The sequence below is a fragment of the Myotis lucifugus genome, unplaced genomic scaffold (genome assembly GCF_000147115.1).
Source record: "Myotis lucifugus unplaced genomic scaffold, Myoluc2.0 scaffold_97, whole genome shotgun sequence".
Taxonomy (NCBI): Eukaryota; Metazoa; Chordata; class Mammalia; order Chiroptera; family Vespertilionidae; genus Myotis; species Myotis lucifugus.
In genome coordinates this window covers 2,884,023-2,909,177 of record NW_005871145.1, presented here as the reverse complement: position 1 = coordinate 2,909,177, position 25,155 = coordinate 2,884,023, and the positions used below count along the sequence as shown (strand labels likewise).

At 40.6% G+C, this 25,155-nt stretch overlaps 1 protein-coding gene across 11 annotated transcripts in view; it reads right to left on the bottom strand.

Moving 5' to 3' along the window:
• The window catches only part of CELF1 (CUGBP Elav-like family member 1), a 78,317-nt gene that overhangs the window by 15,164 nt on the left and 37,998 nt on the right, over positions 1 to 25,155 (bottom strand). For 5 of the 11 annotated variants that reach the window (XR_002830064.1, XM_023756604.1, XM_023756603.1 and 2 more), the window contains exons 2-9: positions 24,805 to 24,844; positions 19,227 to 19,378; positions 7,376 to 7,563; positions 4,875 to 4,957; positions 4,472 to 4,520; positions 1,728 to 1,862; positions 708 to 787; positions 199 to 360 (exon numbers count right to left, since the gene is read on the bottom strand). Coding sequence is in view for 10 of the 11 variants with exons in the window: in XM_023756604.1 (XP_023612372.1) it covers positions 199 to 360; positions 708 to 787; positions 1,728 to 1,862; positions 4,472 to 4,520; positions 4,875 to 4,957; positions 7,376 to 7,563; positions 19,227 to 19,297 (768 nt within the window). In the remaining variant the exon portion in view is untranslated. Of the gene's footprint in view, positions 1 to 198; positions 361 to 707; positions 788 to 1,727; positions 1,863 to 2,115; positions 2,175 to 4,471; positions 4,521 to 4,874; positions 4,958 to 7,375; positions 7,584 to 9,248; positions 9,258 to 19,226; positions 19,379 to 24,804; positions 24,845 to 25,155 lie in introns of those variants that run through there. The other 6 variants (XM_006091947.3, XM_023756605.1, XM_023756606.1 and 3 more) reach the window with 5 other exon arrangements.

Genomic DNA, 25,155 nt, shown 5'->3' with positions numbered 1-25,155 from the left:
TCAAGATATAACCAAAGATGTGTGACCAGAGAGATAGAGAAAATAACATGACTTAAAGAACACTTCATTGCCTGAATTTTTACATAAAATTCCAATGTGCTAAAAGTTGTGAATGCTATTGTGTCTGTTTGCTGGGGATAGCAGAAGAAACAGCTGGGAGCTTGCACAGTCTGCAGAAAGCAAACCACAAAGACTCACTGCTAAATACTGGGGTCCAAGAGTATTGAGACCAGCAAGGTTTCCCCACACAGAGGCTGCGCTGATTTGCTGCATCTGCTGCTGAAGCTGCTGGGCCATTCTCTTCTGCTCTTTGTCCTTCTGTGTATCAGCAAATTTTACCACCATGGGGGATGAGCAACCCTATGAAAACACCAAACCAAAGGGTCAAATTCCTCCTTCTGGGTAAAGGAAAAATCCTCCTTTCTAGTGACACACAGGCTGCATTCTAATTTCATTCGCTGCCAAATGACTCTCTTCCTAATACATGCAAAAGACAATTTAAAAGGGCAACTAGCTCCAATATATTAATTTTAACTTTCATTTAATAACATCCAATCTGTTAAAGAAATCATCAGTTTTTAACTTTTAAGACGTTTGGCCTGCTTAACTTTTAGAACCACCATATGTTGTACATGATACTGGGCTTTGAGGCCCAAAGTCCTAGCACTCTCAGGCTAAGGAATTCCCCCTTGCATTCATCTCCCTACCTCCATGGTCTGTGCTTGGTGCATTGCCTTGATAGCTGTCTGTGCCATGGCTCTTGTTGTAAAAGTCACAAATGCACAACCTGGTAAAAGAAGGGTCAATAATTCATTCATCCGCTTACTTACTTATAGACATTAACTGAGCACTTAACTATGAGCAAGTACCATGCTAGCAATACGTATAGACATGGTTCCTGCCTTCAGAGTTTCATGAAGAGAGAACTATGTTACACCAGAGTGGTAAATGCTATAAGGAAAACCCAGGGAAGCAGAAATAAGAAACAAAGTGCTTAAAAGATAAAGGAGGATTCATAGCATCAAGTTCCTCCTGCGAAGAAAGTGTTTCCATTTTAACATCAAGAACCACTCCAAGCATAAAAGAGAGAATTTTAATACATGACACTGAAGAACAGAATATAAACTCCTTAAGGATGTTGGGAGAATACAAAAGGGATCAAATTAAGGAAGAGTTGTGACAGGACCTATACATACAGCTTCAAGCCCAACTTCTCCATCATGACAGAGCCATATTGGCTAGGGATTACTGGTTTCCACTGCTCAGATTAAAAAAACAACTCCAAATTCAAAATAAGCATCTTTTAAAATTTTATATATACAGAGAGAGAAACATCAATTTATTGTTCCACTTATGTATGCATTAATTGGCTGATTCTTGTATGTACCTGAACTGGGGATCAAACCTGCAATCTTGACATATCAGGACAATACTCTTACCAAGTGAGCTACACCGGCCAGGGGCAAGATAAGTATCTCTTTTTTTTAAAATATATTTTTATTGATTTCAGAGAGGGAGAGAGAGACAGAAACATCAATGATGACAGAGAATCACTGATTGGCTGCCTTCTGCACGCCCCCTAATGGGGATCAAGCCCGCAACCCAGGCATGTGCCCTTGACTGGAATTGAACCTGGGACCCTCCAGTCCGTAGGCCAACTTTCTACCCACTGAGCTAAACCAGCCAAGTACAAGATGAGCATCTTTAAAGTTAAAAAATGTACCCACCTCGGCTCAGTCCATCAGGTCCCCGCAATATCCGACATTCTTCAATCTGTCCAAATGAAGAGAACATGACTCGGATGTCATTTTCAGTGCACTTCTTGGAAATCATACCAATAAACAGCTTCCTGTCTTCCACTGCTAAGAGAATAAAACACAGAAGGTTTGAACATTATTACTACAAGAGATAGTAGAGCACAGACTCTGGAGTCAAGACCACCTGGGTTTGAAACCTGGCTCTGGTGCATTTATACCATATTTCACAGATTATAAGATGTACCTTTCCCCCCCATAAGTTAGCACCTCCTCTTATAAACAATGTTATCTTAAAAATATCATTGAAAGCACTTAGATGAAAAGAAATAGCTTTATGAGCTTGTGAAAGTTACTTAACCATTCTGTGCCTGTTTCCTCATCTGACTGGTAGGGAAATGGGGTTTACCTCAAAGGTAGCTGTAGGTATGAAAAGCACAGTACTTAGGTTCTTGCCTAGCACTCAGTAATATTTGCTCTTACTAGCAATACTACTATGCTAAAGAATGAGTTTGCACATTTAATTAATATGGTAAGAAAAACAGGACACACCTTACAGAGAGTCTAACTACATCCACTTTCCTTTTCTGACTATCCTCTTGAGGACTAAGTTCTCCTTCCTAATTTGTTCATTTTCCCTCTTCACTTCTACCCATAAGAAATTATATTGATCAAAGATATTCCAGTTCACTATAAAAAGTTCTTGTAATGTTTCCCTATCAACTCTATTTATCTCAGTTATCTGCCATACTTATTTTAAAGAAAAAAAAATAGACAATTTAGATGACATTAGAGCAATGAACCACTATCTTATACAATACACCAAAAATTAACTAAAATGGCCCTGGCTGATTTTGCTCAGTGGATAGAGCGTTGGCCTGCGGACTGAAGGGTCCCGGTTTCGATTCCAGTCAAGGGCACATGCCTGGTTGCAGCCTCAATCCCTAGTGTGGAGCATGCAGGAGGCAGCCGATCAATGATTCTCTCTCATCACTGATGTTTCTAGCTCTCTCTCCTTCTCCCTTTCTCTCTGAAATCAATAAAAAAATATATATATTTTTAAATTAACTATAATGGATTAGACTTGAATATAAGACTTGAAAACATAAAACTCCTGGAAGAAAACCATACTTGGTAAGTTCCTCGACATCAGTTTTGGCAATGACTTTTTTTGGATCTGACTCCAAAAGTAAGGGCAACAAAAGCAAAATAAAAAAGTGGGACTACAAACTAAAAAGCTTCTGCACAGCAAGAAAAATCAACTAAATGAAAAAGCAACCTATAAAATGGGAGAAAATATTTGCAAATCATATATCTGATAAGGGGTTACTATTCAAAAAATATAAAGAACTGATACAACTCAAAGGCAAAAAAAGAGAAAAAAAACACATTTGATTAAAAAACGGGCAGAGGATCTAAATAGACATTTCCCAAAAAAGACAACATGGACAACAGACACATAAGAAGATGGTCAACATTACTAATTATCAGGAAAATGCAAGTCAAAACCACAGTGAGGTATCACTTCACACCTATTAGAATGGCTATTATCAAAAAGCCAAGAAAGGGTCCTGACTGGCATGGCTAAGTGGTTAGAGTGTGGTTCTGCAAACCGGAGGGCCGCGGATTCAAGGGCATGTACCTGGATTGCAGGTTTGATCCCCAGCTCTGGTAGGGATGTGTGTGAGGCAACCAATAGATGTGTGTCTCTCTCACATCGATGTCCCCCACCCCCTTCCTTCCCTTGCACTCTAAAAAAAAAAAAAAAAAAAAAAAAAATCAATATCCTGCGGTGAGGATTAACAAAAACAAAAAACAAACAAACAGCCAAGAAAGGAACAAATGTTGGCAAGAATTCAGAGAAAAAAGAACCCTTGTGCACTGTTGGTGGGAATGTAAATTAGTGCAACCATTATAGAAAATAGTATGGCAGTGCCTCAAAAAATTAAAAGTAGAACTACCACATGATCCAGCAATTCCACTTCTGGGTATTTATCCGACAAAAATGAAACCACTAACAAAAAAATACATGGATACCTATATCCATTACAGCACTATTTACAACAGCCGAGATACGGAAATAACCAAAGTATACAGTGATAACTGAATAAAGAAAATGGATGTGCACAGCACATGCACACACAAACACACACAGAGAGAAATATGATTCAGTCATAAAAAGGAATAACATCTTGCCATCTGTGACAACATGGATGGAACTTGGGGGTGTTATGCTAAGTGAAATAAGTCAAACAGGAAAAGACAAATACCAGTATGACCTCTCTTCTACCTTAAAAAAAGAAAACAAACCCCAAACTCATACAGAAAACAGATTGATGGTTGCCGGTGAAGGGGCCCAAAAGGCACAAACTTCCAGTTATAAAATAATAAGTCATGAGGATGTAACTGCATGGAGACTGCAGTTATAATACTATACTGCATATATGAAAGTTGCTAAGAGAGTAGATCTTAAAAGTTCTCATCACAAGAAAAAATTTTTGTAAGCAAGTATGGTGACAGATTTTAACTAGCCTTATGGTGGTGATCATTTCACAATATTTATCAAAACATTATGCTGTACACCTGAAATTAACATAATACTATATGTGACTTCTACCTCAAAAAGGAATTACTTAGAGCACAATGCAATGCAGATGCCATAAGAACAGCAGACTAGAAAAAAACCTGATAAGGGGAGGGCCTACGTGCTTGCTTACCATTGCTCTTCTCACTGTCGGCAGGTTTCATTTGTATAGGATGATGCATCTGAAAAGGAGAACATGTGAATATTATCGCTGCACACACTGAAGCAGAAATATAAATGAGGACTCTAAAGAAATAACAAAACTGGAGCCTGTAAGAGTTCTCTTGAACTCACATCTGCTTCATGACCTTTGCCCCACAAAATATCAGAATAAATAGAACTCTGAATTAAGAAGTAAAAATTCTCTTGGCTGAGAAAGAACTACTTTCAGCCTATCATCTTTAAAAGTTCCCTTTACATCCATTCCTGTGAAAGTCACCCTTCCCCCAAAATGGTTTTCAATGTGTATCTGATACATATAAGTACATGCCATGTGTCAAAACCACCACAGTTCCACTTAGTAGGAGCTTTCTTACCCCTGGGAGGACCTTCATATTGTGAAGAGCATTCTGTGCTTCTAATGCAGCTTTGCGGGTGTAAAACGTAACAAAACAGCACCCTGCAATAAAGACCATTTCACAAATCAAACCAGTCTTTTGAAAGTAGAGAATTCCTAGAGCTCCCAATACTCCCTGGACATACAGGGTTGGGGCAAAAGTAGGTTTACAGTTGTGAGTATGCAAAACAGAGTTTATTCTTGCATCGCTAGTATTTATTGCATTATTCCCCAAACAACTGTAAATATACTTGTGCTCCACCCTGTATTAGAATTTAAAAAGAAAGGGTAAGGTTTATTAAAATTAGTGAGAGAGAAAACCTAGCAGAGAAAAAAACAACAAAATCCCACATTTTTTTCTACGCATTTTCTTTATTGTTATAGTCTCTTAGTTCTATTAAAATTCTTCTTTAGCTGCTCCTATCACTGCTCTGGGAAAGATGACTTCCCTTACAAAGGTCACAGTACCAAGCCATTCAACCCACCCTATTTGGAGCATCAGGTAGTGTGCTGGGCAAGAGGACTCAACTACAAACAAGACAAAGAGGGGCCTTAACCACTTGTGGCTCTTCGTCTATCAGAAGCTCTTCATCTTTCAAAAACTTTCTCTTTTAGAATAAACCACTCCTTACATTGTAGCCAATTTCTATCATATGCCTCAAACATAATTATCATTTTAAATTATAAAATGATTTAAAAGCAAGAACCTCTTAGTATCTTTTTTGAGGGACTCTTAGTTCTCATCAAATATAATTATGTTTCTAGCAGCACATGGTGCTAACTGAGATCTGTAAATTTTGTGCTTTGTATCTTTGCTGGGGATAGGAGGGAGGAGGTATTTTGTAAATCTTGGGTCCATAGTCCAAGAGACACGATACAGATGTCTTTAAAAATCACTCTGCAATTAAGATTTAAATTACTGCACATTATATTGCCAGTCATTTTCTGAAACTACAAGACTTTAGAGAAAGAGGGGAAGCAGGCGGGGGAGTGGGGGGGAGAAGACCATATCAATTTGTTGTTCCACTTATTTATGCATTCATTGGTTGATTCTTGTATGTGCCCAGAACTAGGATCAAACCTGCAACCTTGGCATACTGGGATGACACTCTAACCAACTGAGCTACCCAGCCAGAGCTGAAACTACAATACTTTATATTTTAGGTTAAGTACGCCAAAAATAAAAATTAACCTCTCTGCTTCTAGATCCTGTTATTAAACTGGTTTTCAAACATGACAATCATACTTGTTGATATTTGCACTGTAGAATAGCTTTCACAGAAAACTATTCTGAGTCGGTCACTTGGAAATATAAGAGTAAGTCTGTGTGTGTAGTGGCAAAGGTTATGCTTTATCGACCATCAGTCCTGTGAAACTTCCACTCTGCTGGATATATCTGGAAGCAGTTCAACCTTTCTTCTCCTGTTCATTTTCTAAGCTATAGCAAATAGGTTACCTACAAAAAAGGTTCTCCTAGTTGCTAAGTCAGCCTGCAAGGCTTTTATATACAATAACAGAAATCCATGGGTACAGGGACAGTCTTTTTCTTTCCATGGCCTACCCCTCCCATTAGAATTAGCTTACCATAGCCAAAACACTAAAGAAAACCTTATGTGATCGGTTTACTAAATGGACTACCCAAGATCCAAATTACAAATCAACCTCATTAAGTCACTTTAATTTTTTATTTTTAAGTCATTAAATTGATTTTGGCCTGGAATATATCCTATATAATAAAAGGGTAATATGCACATTGACCATAACAGCAGAACGACTGGGAATGACTGGTCACTATGACACACACTGACCACCAGGGGACAGACGCTCAATGCAGGAGCTGCCCCCTGGTGGTCAGTGTGCTCCCACAGGGGGAGCTCTGCTCAGTCACTAGCCAGGCTGACGGCTGCCAGCACAGTGGTGGGTGTGGGAGCCTCTCCCGCCTCCTCAGAAGTGCTAAGGATGTCCAACTGCAGCTTAGGCCTGCTCCCCGCTGGCAAGTGGACATCCCCCGAGGACTTCCGGGCTGCCAGAGGGATGTCTGACTGCCAGATTAGGCCCGATCCCCCAGGGAGCGGGCCTAAGCCAGCAGGTGGACATCCCCTGAGGGGTCCCAGACTGCAAGAGGGCACAGGCCGGGCTGAGGGACCCCCGCCCCCGAGTGCACAAATTTTTGTGCACCGGGCCTCTAGTCTATAATAATAAAAGTGTAATATGCTAATTAGATTGGACGTCCTGCAGGACGAAGCTGGGGCTGCAAGGGAGGCCCAGGTCCCGGGTGCCTGCCGGTGGCCAGAGGGAAGCCGATGCTGGCAGCCAGAGGGAAGGCCTACTCTTGCACAAATTTTGTGCATCGGGTCTCTAATAGGGACTATAAAAGAACATATTCCCCGCCCCCCCTCACCCCATATGACCATAGGAACATTCTGACAATGAGACAGTAAGCACATGACAAAAAATTGCACATAAAACTCAAATCTTCACCTTTGCTCTGAGGAGGGTTTTGGCTCCTATCTCTTAGAACGTTGATTTCATAGACAGCACCATACTGTTCAAAGAGTTCCCTCAAGTCCTTCTCAGACCAGGTCCTCGGAACCTGGCCCACAAACATCTTGATAGCATCAAGATCCGGTTGGTCTGGGTGGTCCAGGGTGCCGTTCATTTTCTTTGAGCTGCATAAGATAAAATAAAACTACTATTATGCATTCATGTTGCTCTCTAAAGGGAGTTTTGTTTCCTTTAAAGACCTCAACTACTTCCTGGGAAAGTGGGGGGTGGGGGAATCTACTTCCTTTCATGACATCCATTCAATTTACCAGAGTTCCCAGGTCCCCCCTCACCATGTCACCCCTCCCATTAGATTTAGATCCCAAACTAAAGCCGCCATTTCGATTAGGACATCCTAGGGCAGTGATGGCGAACCTTTTGAGCTCGGCGTGTCAGCATTTTGAAAAACCCTAACTTAACTCTGGTGCCGTGTCACATACAGAAATTTTTTGATATCTGCAACCATAGTAAAACAAAGACTTATATTTTTGATATTTATTTTATATATTTAAATGCCATTTAACAAAGAAAAATCAACCAAAAAAATGAGTTCATGTGTCACCTGACACGCGTGTCACCTCTGACACACGTGTCATAGGTTCGCCATCACTGTCCTAGGTTTTAATTAAGAAATTGAGTGTCACTTATTCCTTATCTAGCATGAGAATTCTCAGAAAAACTTAAAAGGCAGAGTTTCTAAAGCAAATTTTAATAATTTTAACAAAGGTTTTTTTTAAATGTCCATAAAATAAACAAAGGACTATTAATTATAAGATTCAGGACTCTCAATAGTACAATGATAGTTTAAAAGTTTTCTTTCAGTAGACATTAGAACAGAAGCACTTGATTTCCAAGGCCGAAGCTACGGCCTGACTAGAATGTTGGTCTTTGAATGTGTATCATGTGCTTAATTCTGGTGCTCTTGAGATAGCCGCCCCCCCCCCCCCCCCCCCCCCAAAAAAAGGTTTGCCTCTTTAACTCTAACAAATGAGTGTTTATCTATAATAATAAAAGGGGTAATATGCTAATTAGATCGGACTTCCTCCCGGATGAAGCCGGGGCTGTGAGGGAAGCCTGGGTCCCGAGTGCCAGAGGGAAGCTGGTGCCGGCAGCTGGGGAAAGGAAAGCCTATTCTTGCACAAATTTCATGCATCGGGCCTCTAGTATATAATAAAAGACTAATATGCAAATTTCCCCTCGACCAGGAGTTTGACCAGGGGGCGGAGCTGAACAGCCAACCGCCTGAGGCCCCCCCACCACAGACCTGCACCCGGCTTCTAGTTGTTATATAAATATAAACAATGATGTCATCATTCTAGGTTTTTATTGTTTCTAAGTTATCCAATTTAATGCTACTTTTCCAAGACTTTACCAGTTAGTTCCCTTACCAACTGCAACCATTCCAACAAATTCCTCCAATCCTCACCAAACGTGTAATGCTCATACTTTAATACCTTCATTGCTACCCCTGCAACTGCCAAGAACCTCAGGAGATTCTTACACTACAAATATTTCTACCATTCAAAATAAATCAAAGACCTTCCCTACCATTGTTTTAAGATCTACATCAGTAACAACTTAAATTCCAAAGAGCCATCATAATGAACTTTTATGCTAGTGTTGGCTGTTTAATCCAAAACCATATCACCATATTCAAATTTGCCATGTTTTAATATCTAACCCTAAATAAATAATAGTTTTCATTAAAGGAAACATGTTTTTACACTATCTTTTTAAAAAATTCTTTATTGTTTAAAGTATTACGTCTCCTTTTTCCCCCACTGACCTCTGCCCAGCCCTTCCCACCTACCAGCACATGCCCTCGCCCCTCTACTGTCTGTGTCCATGGGTTATGCTTATCTGCATGCATACAAGTCCTCTGGTTGCTCTTACCCTCCCCCTCCCCCTCGCCTTCCCTCTGAGGTTGGATGGTCTGTTCAACACTTCTATGTCTCTGGATCTATTTTTTTTAAATATATTTTATTGATTTTTTACAGAGAGGAAGGGAGAGGGATAGAGAGTTAGAAACATCGATGAGAGAGAAACATCGACCAGCTGCCTCCTGCACACCTCCTACTGGGGATGTGCCCGCAACCAAGGTACATGCCCTTGACCGGAATCGAACCTGGGACCCTTCAGTCCGCAGGCCGATGCTCTATCCATTGAGCCAAACCGGTTTGGCTGGATCTATTTTTGTTCATCAGTTTATATCGTTCATTATATTCCACAAATGAGAGAGATCGTGTGATATTTATCTTTCCCCAACTGGCTTATTTCGTTTAGCATAATGCTCTCCAGGTCCATCCATGCTGTTGCAAATGGTAAGAGTTCCTTCTTTTTTACAGCAGCATAGTATTCCATTGTGTAGATGTACTACAGTTTTTTTAAAAAATATTTTATTGATTTTTTACAGAGAGGACGGGAGAGGGATAGAGAGTTAGAAACATCGATGAGAGAGAAACATCGATCAGCTGCCTCCTAAACACCCCCACTGGGGATGCGCCCACAACCAAGGCACATGCCCCTGACCGGAACCGAACCCAGGACCCTCCAGCCCGCAGGCCGACGCTCCATCCACTGAGCCAAACCGGCCAGGGCAATACTACAGTTTTTTAATCCATTCATCTGCTGAAGGGCACTTAGGCTGTTTACAAATCTTAGCTTTGTGAATTGTGCTGCTATGAACATAGGGGTGTATATATCCTTTCTGATTGGTGTTTCTGATTTCTTGGGATATATTCCACTGCTATCTTCTGAATAGTATTTGAAGATCATTGAGAATGATGAATCTATAAAAGCAGCTCAAACACTGTCTTTTAATTCCTAAATCTCTTGTAACTGAACACCCACCAGGGCTAGTCTCACATCACCTTTACTGAACCTGGCATTAACATATATTTTCATTGATTTCAAAGAGGAAGGGAGAAGGAGAAAGAGAAACACCAATGATGAGAGAAGCACTGATTGCCTCCTGCATGAGCCCGCAACCCAAGCATGTGCCCTGGCTGGGAATGGAACACTGACCTCCACTGAGCCACACTGGCCAGGCTAAACAAACTCTTGTGTCTATGTCTGTAGAGGGTCCCCATTCTCTAGCTCTTAGTCTAGAGCTCCTTGAATGCAGAAACAATTTTATTTCTTATTCATCCTTGTAGCCACACTTGGTATAGTGCCTGGTTCAAAGTAAGCACATACTCAATGTGGGATGGGAGAAATTTCTTGTTCTCAACAATTCCCCTATTTAAGCAACTAACCCTCATAAAAATAAATGCTGTGCATAAAGAGGACTCACAAATTAAAGAGCAGCTATTATCTCTTATGATTACTTGATTGTCACAGGATCAATCTACCTGTAGTAGAGGGTTAAGGGAGCAAAATATATGATAATGAAAGATAATTTGATTTTGGATGGTGGGCACACAATGCAATATACAGATCATGTATCATAGAAATCTACACTTAAAACCTATATAATCTTGTTGACTGGTGACACCCCAATAAATTAAATTAAAAATAGAATAAGCCCTAGCTGGTTTGGCTCAGTGGATAGAGCGTTGGCCTGCAGACTGAAGGGTCCCAGGTTCAATTCCGGTCAAGGGCATGTACCTCAGTTGTGGGCACATCCCCAGTAGGGGGTGTGCAGGAGGCAGCTGATCGATGTTTCTCTCTCATCGATGTTTCTAACTCTCTATCCTTCTCCCTTCCTCTCTGTAAAAAAATCAATAAAATATATTTAAAAAATAAAAATAGAAAACAAAATAAAAAATAGATTATGACTAGTGAAACAATGAGTGTCACTCCCTATAAACTGCTGCCAACAACTTTAATGACCAATTATAATATTTTATTAAAATGTTGCTAATCTTTCATCATAGTTCTATTCTAGGGAGGGTTAACATAGAAAATCAATGGTGCTCAGGATGTTCTGATAAGGAAGCTGACAGCTACTTAAGAAAAGAGGCAGGGTTTTGCCCTAGCTGGTTTGGCTCAGTGGATAGAACATCAGCCTGTGGACTGAAGGGTCTCAGGTTCGATTCCAGTCAAGGGCACATGCCTGGGATTGCCGGCTCGATCCCCGGTATGGGGCGTGCAGAAGGCAGCCGATCAATGATTCACTTTCATCATTGGTGTTTCTATCTCTCTCTCCCTTCCTCTCTGAAATCAATAAAAATATATTTTTTTAAAAAAAGAAAAGAGGCAGGGTTTTTTAATAACTTGTATTACATTATAAGAAAATGCTTTCAGCTTATCCCTTCCATCTATATTTGTGTGCCATTTCTAAACTTTCTACATCATTGTTTAGTGCAAAAGCATATACACAGTCAACAAATGTGGATTGTGGTTTATCCAAAGTTTAGTGAAAACTCAAAATTCCAGACAAAGGATCTTCCTTTCTCTTTATTCTCCCAATCCTTCTCCATGTCTTCATTCTACCTACTCCATTAACATCCCCACCACAATACCAATTCATTAGAAGAATCCACAAGAGTAGTGCTGCTCTAAGTATCTAAAGACCCCCTAGGGACAATCTTCAAACTTAACTCTTTAGAAACTTTTACAGCAATTGGATCAAGTAATTTTGTAAATGTTCAATCCAATAAAATAAAAAGACACACAAAATGCAAATTTACACCTTATTTTGTTTTCTACTCAGTTGTTTTTACTGTATTTTACAAGTTGGAAGAGGCACAGGACACAGTCCTTCACCATTATGAGAAGCACTTCTGGAGCACAGCAAGTTATGGGCGTGCAGGAGGCAGCTGATCAATGATTCTCTCTCATCATTGATGTTTCTATCTCTCTCTCCCTCTCCCTCTCTGAAATCAATAAAAATATTTTAAAAAAACATATAAAAGTAACCACTGCAGCCCTAACTGGTTTGGCTCAGTGGATAGAGATAGCATCGGCCCGTGGACTAAAGAGTCCTGGGTTCAATTCCATTCCAGGGCATGTACCTTGGTAGGCTTGATCCCCAGCCCTGGTTGGGACATGTGCAGGAGGCAACCAATCAATATGTCTCTCTCACATCAATGTTTTTCTCTGTCTCTCTGCTTCCCTTCCACTTTCTCTAAAAAAAACAACACAAAAAAACCAAAATGTACTAGTGCATTAAAAAAGTCATCTGGGACAAGATGCCCAGTGTGATATGTCCCACAAGGATCCCACATCGTTCAGGTATGGGATTTATATACCACTAAATCTATTCTCATATTTATGCCTTACCTCCCACCGATGGAGAGCTCCTTAGGATTTTTTACACCTGCTCAAGGACCAATGCATTCAGCAACCCTCTGGAGAAGTGTCTATAGAATATCTGTCATTTCTTTTAGTATATATATAGTATATATATATATATTTAGTATATATATAGTATATCTGTCTCTCTTTTCTTTTCTTTTTTTTTTAATCCTCACCCAAGGATATTTTCCCATTGTTTTTAAATAGAGGAGGAGGGAGCAGAGAGAAAGAGAAACATCCACGTGTGAGAGACACATCGATTGGCGGCCTCCTTGACTCACCCCTACCAGGGCTGGGGATTGAGCCTGCAACCAAGGTATGCACCCTTGACCAGGAATTGAACCCGAGACCCTTCTGTGGACAGGCCGATGCTCTAAACCAGGCGTCCTCAAACTACGGCCCGCGGGCCACATGCAGCCCGCCAAAAACACTTATCCGGCCCGCCGGGTGTTTTTGCTGCCGCTGCCTGTCCTGCTTAGCAGCCGACTCGTCCCGGGCCCGCAGTGCACATGTGTGGAATGTCTGAGGGACAGTGAACTGGCCCCCTGTTTAAAAAGTTTGAGGACCTCTGCTCTAAACACTGAGCAAAACCAGCCAGGGAAGTACCTGTCATTTCTAAAAGGCAAGTCTATAGAATTCTTATCTTCTGTGGAGGTACTGAATTGGGAGTAAGATGGAAGAGAGGAAAAGTAGGGTCTGCAGCAGTGAGGAAAGAAGGGAGATAAGAAGGCAGCCAGTGTTTTAGGGGAGGGGCATGGCACAAACCCACCTCTATGTTCTGCTTCTGACAGCAGAAGCAATAATGGCAGCAACTAGCAAATCATAAAGAATGAGAAACTGAGTCGCCCCAGCTGATTTGGTTCAGTGGACAAAGCGTCAGTTTGCGGACTAAAGGGTCCCGGGTTTGATTCCAGTCAAAGACATATGCCTGAGTTGCTGGCTCAATCCCAGTAAGGGGTGTGCAGGAGGCAGCTGATCAATGATTCTCTCTCTTTGATGTTTCTATCGCTCTCTCCCTCTCCCTTCCTCTCTGAAATAAATTTTTTAAAAAAAGAAAAGAATAAGAAATCAGGACCAGAGGCTGCCTTGTCTACCTGATTCTTCATGAAACATGCTATAGGAAAACAGAGTAGATAAACAGGGAAGATAAACAGGGAAGGGAAAACAAAGTTTTATTTTCAAAGCATGTATCTATTCAAAATTTCTAAACTCCCTTTTCTCTTTCTGCTATCTTTACCCGTCTTGAAACTTCCCAACCCAAACCCAGCTCAGAGGACAGAGCTAATGTTCTGTCCCACTTCCTTCCCATCCCCAGGTCCCTGCTGATCCACTGGCTGGCCAGAAACCTAAGACCATGACCTATGCTCAAAACAGAAAGATAGGCCTGACCAACCGAATTCCTCTACAAGTGCACTGAGCAAGACAACAGCCACTAGCCACATGTGGCTATTTAAATTTAATTTTAAAAATCCAGTTCCTCACTCACACTAGCCTCTTGTAACTAGAGGACACTGCATAGGACAGCAGAGATACAGAACATTTTTATTATCACAGAAAGCTCTATTGCCCAGCACTGCTCTAAAAAGCCTGGAACTGGTTAACAAAAACAGGCAGTTAGTGGTGACGTCGGAAGTGGGAAAGGTACAACTAGAGATAGTATGAGTTAAGTTGACAAGATAACAGGGCAGTGGCTAGAAATGACAGGGTCATGCTACAATATAGATGAAGTTCAAAACATGCTAAGTGAAAGAAAACAATCACAAAAGGCTACATGTTGTATGATTGTTTTTATGTGAAATATCCAGAATAGGCAAATCTATAAAGACAGAAAGTAGACAAGTGGTTCCCTACGAATGGGAGTAAAGGGTGGGGGGAGAGAGGGGAGGGAATGGTTGCTAATGGGTACAGGGTTTCTTTTTAGGGTGATAAAAATGTTCTGGAATTAGATAGTGGTGATAGTTGCACAACTTTATGGATATCGTAAAAATCAATGTCTGTACGATTTAAAAGGGTAAATTTTATGTTATGTGAATTATATACTAGTAAAATACAGAGACAGAGAAAAGGAGTGAGGAATCAGAAGACAGGCTGGAAGGGCAGGGGCAAGGCAAAGAAAGCCGTGCTGTAACCAAAGTTATAGAGTAGATGAAGAGTATTAGCAGCAGCACATGCAGAGAGCAGAACACTTAGAGAGCAGAAATGAGGCAGAAAAGATCATTTCCAGGTCTTCCAGCTGCAGAGTTTCTGATTATATTATAGCCCAGCCCACATGTGTCCTTACAAGAAAACGCTTAAATACTACCTTCACATCTGTTTAAAAACCATTTCCAAACCCTTTCATTACTCATTTTTTGCTCTCTCCTTCTTTCTCATTACCTGTTAACCCCCATTGTGTAAATACTTGTTGCATCCCAGTCTCTAGCCACCACCCACTTCTACCAGGTCCCTCTGGCTCACATACTGTACTATGAAAAAACGGGCAAAGAACATCGTAATAAAAAGGACCCAGAAACACTGGCCTAAGTTACTTAGCAGCTGGTTCTTTAGTGAGAACAAGACAGAATGTGTCTTTGCTGGAAAAAAAAGTAATTTTCATTTGGATAAAGGGAGCTCTTCCTATGTTAGTTGGGGTATTAGGTACTAGAAAATGCTATCAATAAAGGTTTTTAAGACATCACTCAACAACAGAACAGCTAACGATCTGCTTGTAAAGGTTTTCAACCTTTTCCCTGAGGTATGGAGATAATGTCTGGAGTGTCTATCTCTGTAATCATCTCTAATTATAAAAAAACTCACAGGGCTTATCGTTCATTCAAACTTATTTTCCAAGTTCCTACAATGTGCCAGATACTACACACTATAAGGCTCTATTAAAGTGGACGGAACAATTTCTGTCCTAGAGGCAGTGGCACTGAACAAATGAAAGGATGCAACTATAATACCCAACAAATGCTTTAGCAAATGAATAAAAGTTCTGTGGGGGGAAACAGTGGCTAATAGCCCGGGCAATGTGGATCAGTGGTTGAGTAGCAACCCATAAACCAGGAGGTCATGGTTTGATTCCTGGTCATGGCACATGCCTGGGCTGTGGGCTCGATCCTCGGTAGGGAACGTAGGGAGTGTGCAGGAGGCAGCCAATCTGTGATTCCCTCTCATCATTGATGCTTCTATCTCCCTTCCTCTCTCTGAAATCAATAAAAACATATTTTCTTAAAAAATGGCTAATAGTTTTATTTTATTTGGAGGGGGAAGTATGTGCAGAAATTAAAGATGAATGGACTAAGCAGCTGGGAAAAGTGCTATACAGCACAGAGGTATGAAAGCCTAAGAGGTGATGAGGAAATGGTAAGGACTTCAGAAGGAAGAGGAGAGAAGATTGAGATAACATTAGAAAGGTAGAAAAAAGAACTTGAGAAAGTTAGGAGTAGAAAATAATCTAAAATATTAGGGGGGAAAAGAAAATATGTATAAATGAAAATCGGTAAGAATAAAGAAATAGCCCTAACAGGTTTGGCTCAGTTGGTAGAGTGTCGACCTGCGACCTGCGGACTGAAGGGTCCCAGGTTCGATTCCGGTCAAGGGCGTGTACCTTGGTTGTGGGCACATCCCCAGTGGGGAGTGTGCAGGAGGCAGCTGATTGATGTTTCTCTCTCATCGATGTTTCTAACTCTCTACCCCTTTCCCTTCCTCTCTGTAAAAATTCAATAAAATATATTTTTTAAAAAAGAATAAAGAAATAGGTTAGAGAGACCAGTGAGGGGCTTTCCATATTATACTGAAAGAACTGGACTTTAATCCAAGATTTTTAAATAAGGATCACATCTGTCTTTTAAAAGACAGTTGGCAATGATCTAGAAGATGATGATATAAAGTGAGGAAATATGGAGATCAGGAGGCTCTTGAAAAAAACTAGCTCCTAAAATTAGGAACCAGTTCTAGGCAAAGCTGAGAAAGCTGGGGGGCAGAATCCACTAGAACTTGGAGATCACTCCATCAAGGAGATGAGGAAGAGGAAGAAGTTACCAATCACTCTTGGATTCTAGTGCAGACAATATGAGGGATTGTTTTTGCGTGGGGAAGCCTTCAGATGGAGATATTCAAACTAAGTCAGAGAGCTCAGGGGACACTTATGGAATACATATAGAAATCTGAGAATCAGAAAAGCACATTAGCACTCCCTTAAGCAATGGGAGAGCTAAGAGAAAAGACCTAAGATACAACCCCTGGAGAACATCCATGTCTTAGAGTGCGTGCAAAGTAAGAGGAACCAATGGAAGCTGGAGTGGTCAAAGCAGAATCAAGGACATTGTTATACGTGAGAACAGGCACTAGGGGTCAGGCCCCAGGGCCCAGAAATTTTTAAATAAGATACATTGCTAGATCACATTCCCAGGCAATATCTCTTCAGAGGTAAAAGCACTGAGGTCAAGCCTCCTGCTAAAGTCGTACAGGTGTAAAGGGCTTACAATCCAAGAAAGGGGTGGCAAGCACACACCTTGCTCAAGAACTTTCTTCTTCCTAAATCTATGGTGTGTGTTTTGGTACATGGTGTCCACTGAGGCCCGAGGACTTGCAATAATGAGAAGAACTGATGTGTAACTCTGCTCAATGACAGCTGAGGCTGGTCTAAGGGGTAAAAATAAGAAGTGTATCATTAAAATTGCATTTTAGGCGCCAAGGCTGACACCAACTCTCCTCAGGCAAGCCAGTTTTACCCCCTCTCAAGGGAGTTTCTCATCTGTAAAATATGGGCAATAGCCTATGCCCAATTAACCTCAAAAAGCTTTTGTGAAGATACAGGACTAAAGCAGATGTGAATGCACTAGGGGGGAAAAATGATATAACAGTCTACTCCCTGATTACCTCTATTCAGAATGGCCTACATTCAGTCCATTAGTTCTCAAACTCTGGTGTACATGAAAACTACATGGGACATCGTTAAAATACAGATTCTTAGACCCTACTCCAGCATAAGAATATCTGGGCATGGGCCCAAGAATCTGCAATTTTATATTCCAGGTAATTTTCATGCAATGTTCCATGGCCAGCCTTCATGGGATGCTGAATCAGTCCAACCTTTTAAAAGATGAGAAAACAGACTGAGGAAAAATGCTGTATCTAAGGGTTAAATACTAGGTAGCAACAAAGCAGAGAGAGAAAGTGTTACAATGAAAGATAATTTGAGCCACAGAGTTCTATTTTTAGGAATCATATATCTGGTACATGGGAATATTTTTATTATATAGTTAATCTTTATTATGATGCTATTCACTGATTTCACCTGTTATCTACTCTCATAAAAAGACCTAAATAACTATTATTTTTGGAGACTACAGGGAAGGCATAGGATCTATTTCAAACAAGCAAGTCAACTAACTTTGAGGACCACTAAACTTCCATGAAGAGCTATTCTGAATCGATTATCCACATCAGTTACACCCAATCCCAGGGTAGCCTGATTTGCATGTGGAGGCCTAAACTCAGACTTGCAACTATCCCATTATCTAGAAAATATCCTACCATTTAATATTCTTGGCTTTGAATAACTTAAGACTCATTTACTTGAGGTCCCAAATACTCTGAAGCCTGGTTAAAGTAGCTGAAATCAGGAGTTATAAATGTGTCCCCTACAAAGCCCAGAATTCAGATCCCCTGTAGCTACAACTCAGGGCCAGGTTAGCGTGTACAATGGCAGTGTCATTTAAACAAGTACTGCAAACTAATGAGCTTCTCATTCCCATGTTCAAAATTTATTTGGGCAAATTGCCAATCAAAATTTACCTAATTGGGAGGGTGGGGGCATCTGATAGCTCTCAAATCATGCATTGTGTTGCATTTTCAATTAGATGGGGGGGGGTAAAAATCCAGAATTACAGTTTACATGGCAATATAGCATCCTGCATACACTACTAAAAACATCCTCTGTAATGAGTCTAAGAATTTCATCATTAAAAATACCTTCCCAAAAGATTCTTTGAAATTACATACCCAACCTAAAGCAATAAAACTACAGTTAAAAACAAACAAACCTCAGAACCTATCACATGGGAAAATATTATAGCTTGGAGGGACAGGAGCCAACACACTTGCTGGTCATATACCAAATGTACCCTCTTCTGTATAGAACTTCATTATAGCTTTGAGGAAATCAGCAGTAATGAGACAGAATCAGACTCTAATAGATAAAAACAATAGCCCTAGCCGGTTTGGCTCAGTGGATAGAGTATCAGCCTTCGGACTTAAGGGTCCCTGGTTCGATTCCGGTAAAGGGCACATATCCAGGTTGTGGGCTCAGTCCCCAGTAGGGGGTGTGCAGAAGGCAGCTGATCAATGATTCTCTCTTATCATTGATGTTTCTATCTGTCTCTCCCTCTCCCTTCCTTTCTGAAATCAATAAAAATATATATTAAAAAAGAATATAACAATAGCGTGGACTTTGGCTTCCTCACCCAAATGTTTCTTCTTAAGGGAAAGAACCAGTTACATTAAATAACAAAGAAAACAACCCAGTTCCTCTGCTTATAAAAAATTAGACAACAAAAATACTTACACGGGACTGGAATTCAAAGAGCAATGATCCACCATCATTTCTGGAAGGAAATCCAACTTAAACGCAGCCATCACCTCACTCTCCCCTTCAGAAGCCAATGATAATAACTTGCTGCACTTGTCTGATCCACAAATACACACAGCTTTAGCTTCCTGGGCCCCACAAAAAACACAAAGTGGAAACAGGAGCTCAGGGAAACCAGCAATAAGTGCCACAGAAACAGGCAGGACTGGGGAAGGGAAAGGGAGCATTGGATTAAAAGGGGGATGTGACCATGTGAAGGGAGGCTCAGCCCTGCACACAATGAAAGTGCTGATGCACCAGGCTTGTTTTGTGTGATTTTCCCTGGCAAAGCAGTACTAAGTGCACTGTCAGATAAATAGAGTGTCAGATCCATGAAGATAGCAGTGGCTAACAGAGCAGAAGAAACACAAACTTGTTTCACATCTTCCAAACTCCTCTCCCTGCAAATTAGTTTCTGAGGACCCCCAAAACCTGAAACTACCTGGAAGAAAAAAACACCTCACCTTACATGGTCTGAAAATGTTTTTGGAAACTGGGTTGTTAGCGTTGGTCAAAACTTAGTTTCCACGTGCCAAAGACAGCAATGAGCACAAGTGCTTGGGTCCAAATTAACCTTAGAATAGTCACATAGAGAGGACCACTGGTTCAGACTATCAAAAGCATCCACGAGCAAGCTGGCTGAAGAACTGGACACCAGGAACTTACTGCTCACATACTACTACCCGCACTGGACCTTGCTTTCTTGATGGTGTTGACAGCAAAGTGTGCTTCCTCATCAGAGTGAGGGACTTTAAAAATTGCTGTTTCAGTGACATTCATTGAGTGGCACAAGGCAGAACTTCTTCCCTAACTCTGAATCTTAATTTGCCAGAAAATTTAAAAGGCAAAAATGAAAATGGAATTGTAATATTCTGCCTCTTGACAGAGTACTAGAAAATAATGTCTTTTCAGTTGTTTGACTTTCCTAATAATGAAAAAGAAATGGGGCCTGCTAGGCACAAGCACTCAAACATGTAAGGAAGGGCAGAGAAATGCAGGCTAAGCCTCTTCGTTCTGTCCTCCTTTAAACCTGCTAAATCAGGATTAATGAATGCAACATAAAAATTCTATTGTGGGGAGCAGTAGAGATGGATATACTTAGCAATAAGGCAGATGTGGTGCTCCCGTTCTCAATTTAGCTCCACATCCCTCCAAACAACAAATGGTGGCATTTCAATATTTAGGCGATGACTCTAAAACTGTATCTCTGAAGGTTCCCAAATTTCATAGGCCTTCTTTCCATTTTTATCATTAGGGTTGCCTTACCTCAAAGATTTCACTTCACTCAAGCTCAGTTAACAACACAGGGAACTTTGAAAAAAGGAGTTATATTCAGCCTGTAAAGAGGTAAACGAATGCACTCCTAAATGTGTATAGTTACTTAAAAAAAAAAAAAAGAACAAGTTAGTATAGGCCTAACTGTTCTCATCTGCATAGAAATGGCTGACACCTATCCTGCATGTGACTGAGGAACGTAGAAACTGCCTTCTGTCCAATATCCATATATAACCATCTAAAACTTACAAGTATAATAGCAGTTAACTACTTTTCTATTTTGTCAGAGACACTGGCTCATTTGATCTACTGATTTAGAGGCAGAAGTAGCAGGAGCTCTCTTCCATTCCATTGAAGGAGGAAGCAAAAACAAGCTACAAGTGAGAGGAGACTGGCACACAATTCACAGTTCACCAGGCCCTGCTGCCAGGCACAGGATGGGAACCCAAGCTGGGACTGGTTAAGTTACTCGGTAGGTATGTCCTAGTTTCTCCTGTGTCACTGGTGCTGATCCCATGCCTCCTCCTATAGAAAGCTATCTGGACCAATGAGTAAATTTGTAAGATCAGTTAACCAAATCAGATTTTTTAGTTCAAGGATCCTTTAAAAATGAATCAACGAATTTTAAAGACTCCCACTGGTTACTGTTATGCTTTTATTATTCAGTAAAAATACATGGCTTGTAATTATATCTCTGTTTCAATCAGAATCACATCTAGAACAACAGAGTACTTAACTGTGGGAGACTTCACTGAGTAGCCTGGCACTGCTCAGTGCATGAAAGGATGTGCACTCCTTACAGTAATTTTCACCAAGCCAAAAGTTGAGAAGCATTGACTTGATGTTTTAAAATCCACTTTACGATATATAAAGCAACACTTTTAAAATCATACAAGATGGAAATGTTATTACATGAAGGAGAATGCTTCTTTTTATGCAGGTCACAAGAGTTAGCTCAGTATAATTAAATTCAACATGCTTGGGGTGGGGAATCACAGAAACTAATCACAAATCACTCAATTTTAGAAAAGGGTTACAAAGTTAATTGATGATAAAAACAATTATGGGAATATAAAATGCAAGTGTTAAAATTAAAAAGCAGAATTAAGAGTTATTCCAAAAAAAATATGCCCAGGTTGTTTTTAATTTCTAAATCAGAAACACATTCCAAACTTTTCCCACAAAGAATGTATTAGAAATAAAGAGTTGCCCTAGCCAGTTTGGCTCAGTGGATAGAGTGTCAGCCTGTGGACTGAAGGGTCCCAGGTTTGATTCTGGTCAAGGGCACATGCCCAGGTTGCAGGTTCAATCCCCACTGGGGGACATGCAGGAGGCAGCCAATCAGTGGTTCTCTCTCATCATTGATGTTTCTATCTCTCTCTCCCTCTCCCTTCCTCTCTGAAATTTATTAAAAAAAAAAAAGAGTTGGCAGGAAGAATGATAACCAAGGGTCCCTGAAAAAGGACTTAACTTTCCCTCAGTCCCTTTTTACCACCTGTGCTCTCTAATGCTAATATATTTTGAATTTATATTCATGAGTTCCTTTTCTTTCTTTGGTTGTTTGTCTCAGTTTTCTTTGCTTTGAATATTCTCTATTTTCTAAGGGCAACAATTCAAAGCCTTATTATGTGTGAAGGTAGGGGCAATCGGTCTGCTATAACATTAAGTTTCCAAATCATTAAAAATGATGGGTAGAGCCCTGGCCGGTGTGGCTCTGGTGGTTGAGTGCTGTCCCATGCACCCAGAGCTCGATCCCCAGTAGTCTGTGTGCAGGAGGCAGCTGACTGATGTTCCTCTCTAAAAAAAAAAATCAATAAAAACATTTTTTTTAAACTAAAATGATGGATAGATAAGGGAATCCTCAAAAGAATAGCACAACCTGCATTTAAAATATACAAGTGGAATAAGCAGTTTAAAAACTGAATTAGAAGAAATGCTAGAAATCACAGCCTTTTTGTCAAGAGTGAAAGAACAAAGCATAGGCGAGAGAAAAAAAAACCCAACCCAGGTGGTACGAGCAAATGTCAGGCTATAGTGTTGTAACCAGGGAGTTCAATAGCAGGTGAAGGGATTTTATGCTTCCACTCTGATAATCTAAATGTGTTTAAAGGGCAAAATGTGAAGTCTAGTTAGATGAGCTTACAGAAAAGAGAATCTATGTCATTAAAAATCGCCATCAGGCCCAGCCGGCATGGCTCACTGGTTGAGTGTGGACCTATGAACCAGGAGGTCACAGTTCGATTCCCGTTTGGGGCACACACCTGGGTTGCGGGCTCCATCCCCGGTGTGGGGTGTGCAGGAGGCGGCCGATCAATGATTCTCTCTCACCATTGATGTTTCTAGCTCTCTCTCCCTCTCCCTTCCTCTCTGAAATCAATAAAAAAAAATTTTTTTTAATCACCATCAGTGTATGTATATGGAAAAGTATAAAAATCTAGGGAAGCCCTAACCGATTTGGCTCAGTGGATAGAGCGTTGGCCTGCGGACTGAAAGGTCCCAGGTTCGATTCCGGTCAAGGGCATGTACCTTGGTTGCTGGCACATCCCCAGTTGGGGGTGTGCAGGAGGCAGCTGATCGATATTTCTCTCTCATCGATGTTTCTAACTCTCTAGCCCTCTCCCTTCCTCTCTGTAAAAAATCAATAAAATATATTTTAAAAAAAAAATCTAGGGAAGTCGTAACCTCAAACAGTTAAGTGGACTGTTTATCTCCCTCCCCGCCCCTCAACTTCTGGCAATTAGATGATGTAAGGAATGCAGAAAAGAAGCAATTGATACAACTTGAAAATAATCAACCAGAATAACTTAATTTAGCTTAAAACCTTTATGGACTTAAATTTTCACTTCAAAACTTGTGTAGTTCTACTATAATCAGTGGGTCTCCTGATCTAGCTCCCAATCCAGTATCTTGCATATGCAAAAATATACTGACCTAAATTGGTAATAATGTCGTTGGCATCTCACTTTGTGGGAGTTTTGCAGAAAATGTGACAGTTAAGTATAATTTAAAACAAGCCAGAAAACTTTGTAAGTTTCCAATAAGAATATAGACCAGTGATGGCGAACCTATGACACGCGTGTCAGAGGTGACACACGAACTCATTCTTTTGGTTGATTTTTCTTTGTTATGGCATTTAAATATATAAAATAAGTATCAAAAATATAAGTCTTTGTTTTACTATGGTTGCAAATATCAAAAAATTTCTATATGTGACACGGCACCAGAGTTAAGTTAGGGTTTTTCAAAATGCTGACACGCTGAGCTCAAAAGGTTCGCCATCACTGATATAGACAATGAATTTTTCTGAACTTGGGGGAAAGGGAGTTTTAAAGTAACAAATAAAAAAAATATTGTAAGTAATTTTTCATTTCAAATCTAAAATCACTGTTAGACAAAAAGCACTGAGTTCAGTGACTGTTGTATCCAAGTTGGTTTGCCTGTAAAAGTATCATATATGGTGTACTGAAAGGACATGGAGAAAGGGAGAAAAAGTACCACCGTTTTGAAATCTAAAAGGTTTTCCATTGCCTCCGCCATCCTTAATCACTACTGTCTCCTCCCCCAATCGGTGTCAAAGGACCAAGAGAAAGAAGACCTCTTCTCTACTTAGTGCTGTCAGCAAAAGTTTGCTCAGAACCTCCCTTAGAGTGTACTGTCAAATTGTGACCACCCTTCAAATCAGGTCATATTTTCAGATACCAAACTAGCTCTGGAACTTAAGTGTAATTTTTTATTTAAGGTCCAGTGATGATTAAAAAATCAGTATGTTGAACAATTTCTGGTTCCAGGAAGGTAACATTATCTGTGTAAAGTCCGTTAAATTCTGTCCTCATCCTTGTTCTAGTTTATTTGGGGTCTTCCAGTTATGAAGTATAATGGGAAAGAAAGTCAGCTGGGTAGGTGATGAGTGGAATACTACTACCAACTCTCTCTCTCTCCCCCCGCCCCCTTCCTTCCCTCCCGACCTCTCCCCACCTCTCCCCAAAGTTATTAGAACTAGGCAACAACTAGTTCAATTGGGAGATAAGCCTGCCTTGTAAAATTTTACCTAAGGAGAGCGAGTTGGGAAAGGGCTAGAAAATATTTCTAGTTTCCTAAGAACAGGAAATTATATCCCATAATGTAGAAAAAAAGCCATCACCTTTCTGAAGGCAATTTTTTCATATCTGCACAACAGGCCTCATGCAAGAAGGTTAAAAAGATGCCCACGGAGCACACCCATCCAGCAGTTAGCCCATACCTGTAGCTTTACACCTCCCTCTCTGGACTATGTCTTCACTCTAAAAAACCAAGGAAAGAAAAATAAGTGGGCCATGCCTACAAATCTCATCATCCAGATATGTAATGTATCTTCTTTCCAAAGAAAAGCCCTCTTGGAGCATCATCCCATGCACGGAAAGGTTGAGTCCAGGTCAGGGCATGTGCCCAGGTTGCGGGTTTGATCCCCAGTTGGGGCACATGTGGGATACAACTGATCAATGTTTCACTCTCATATCTCATATCAATGTTTCTCTCTCTCTCCCCCCTTTTCCCTCCCTCTTCCTCTCTCTCTCAAGTCAATTTTAAAAAAGCATGTCCTCGGGTGAGGATT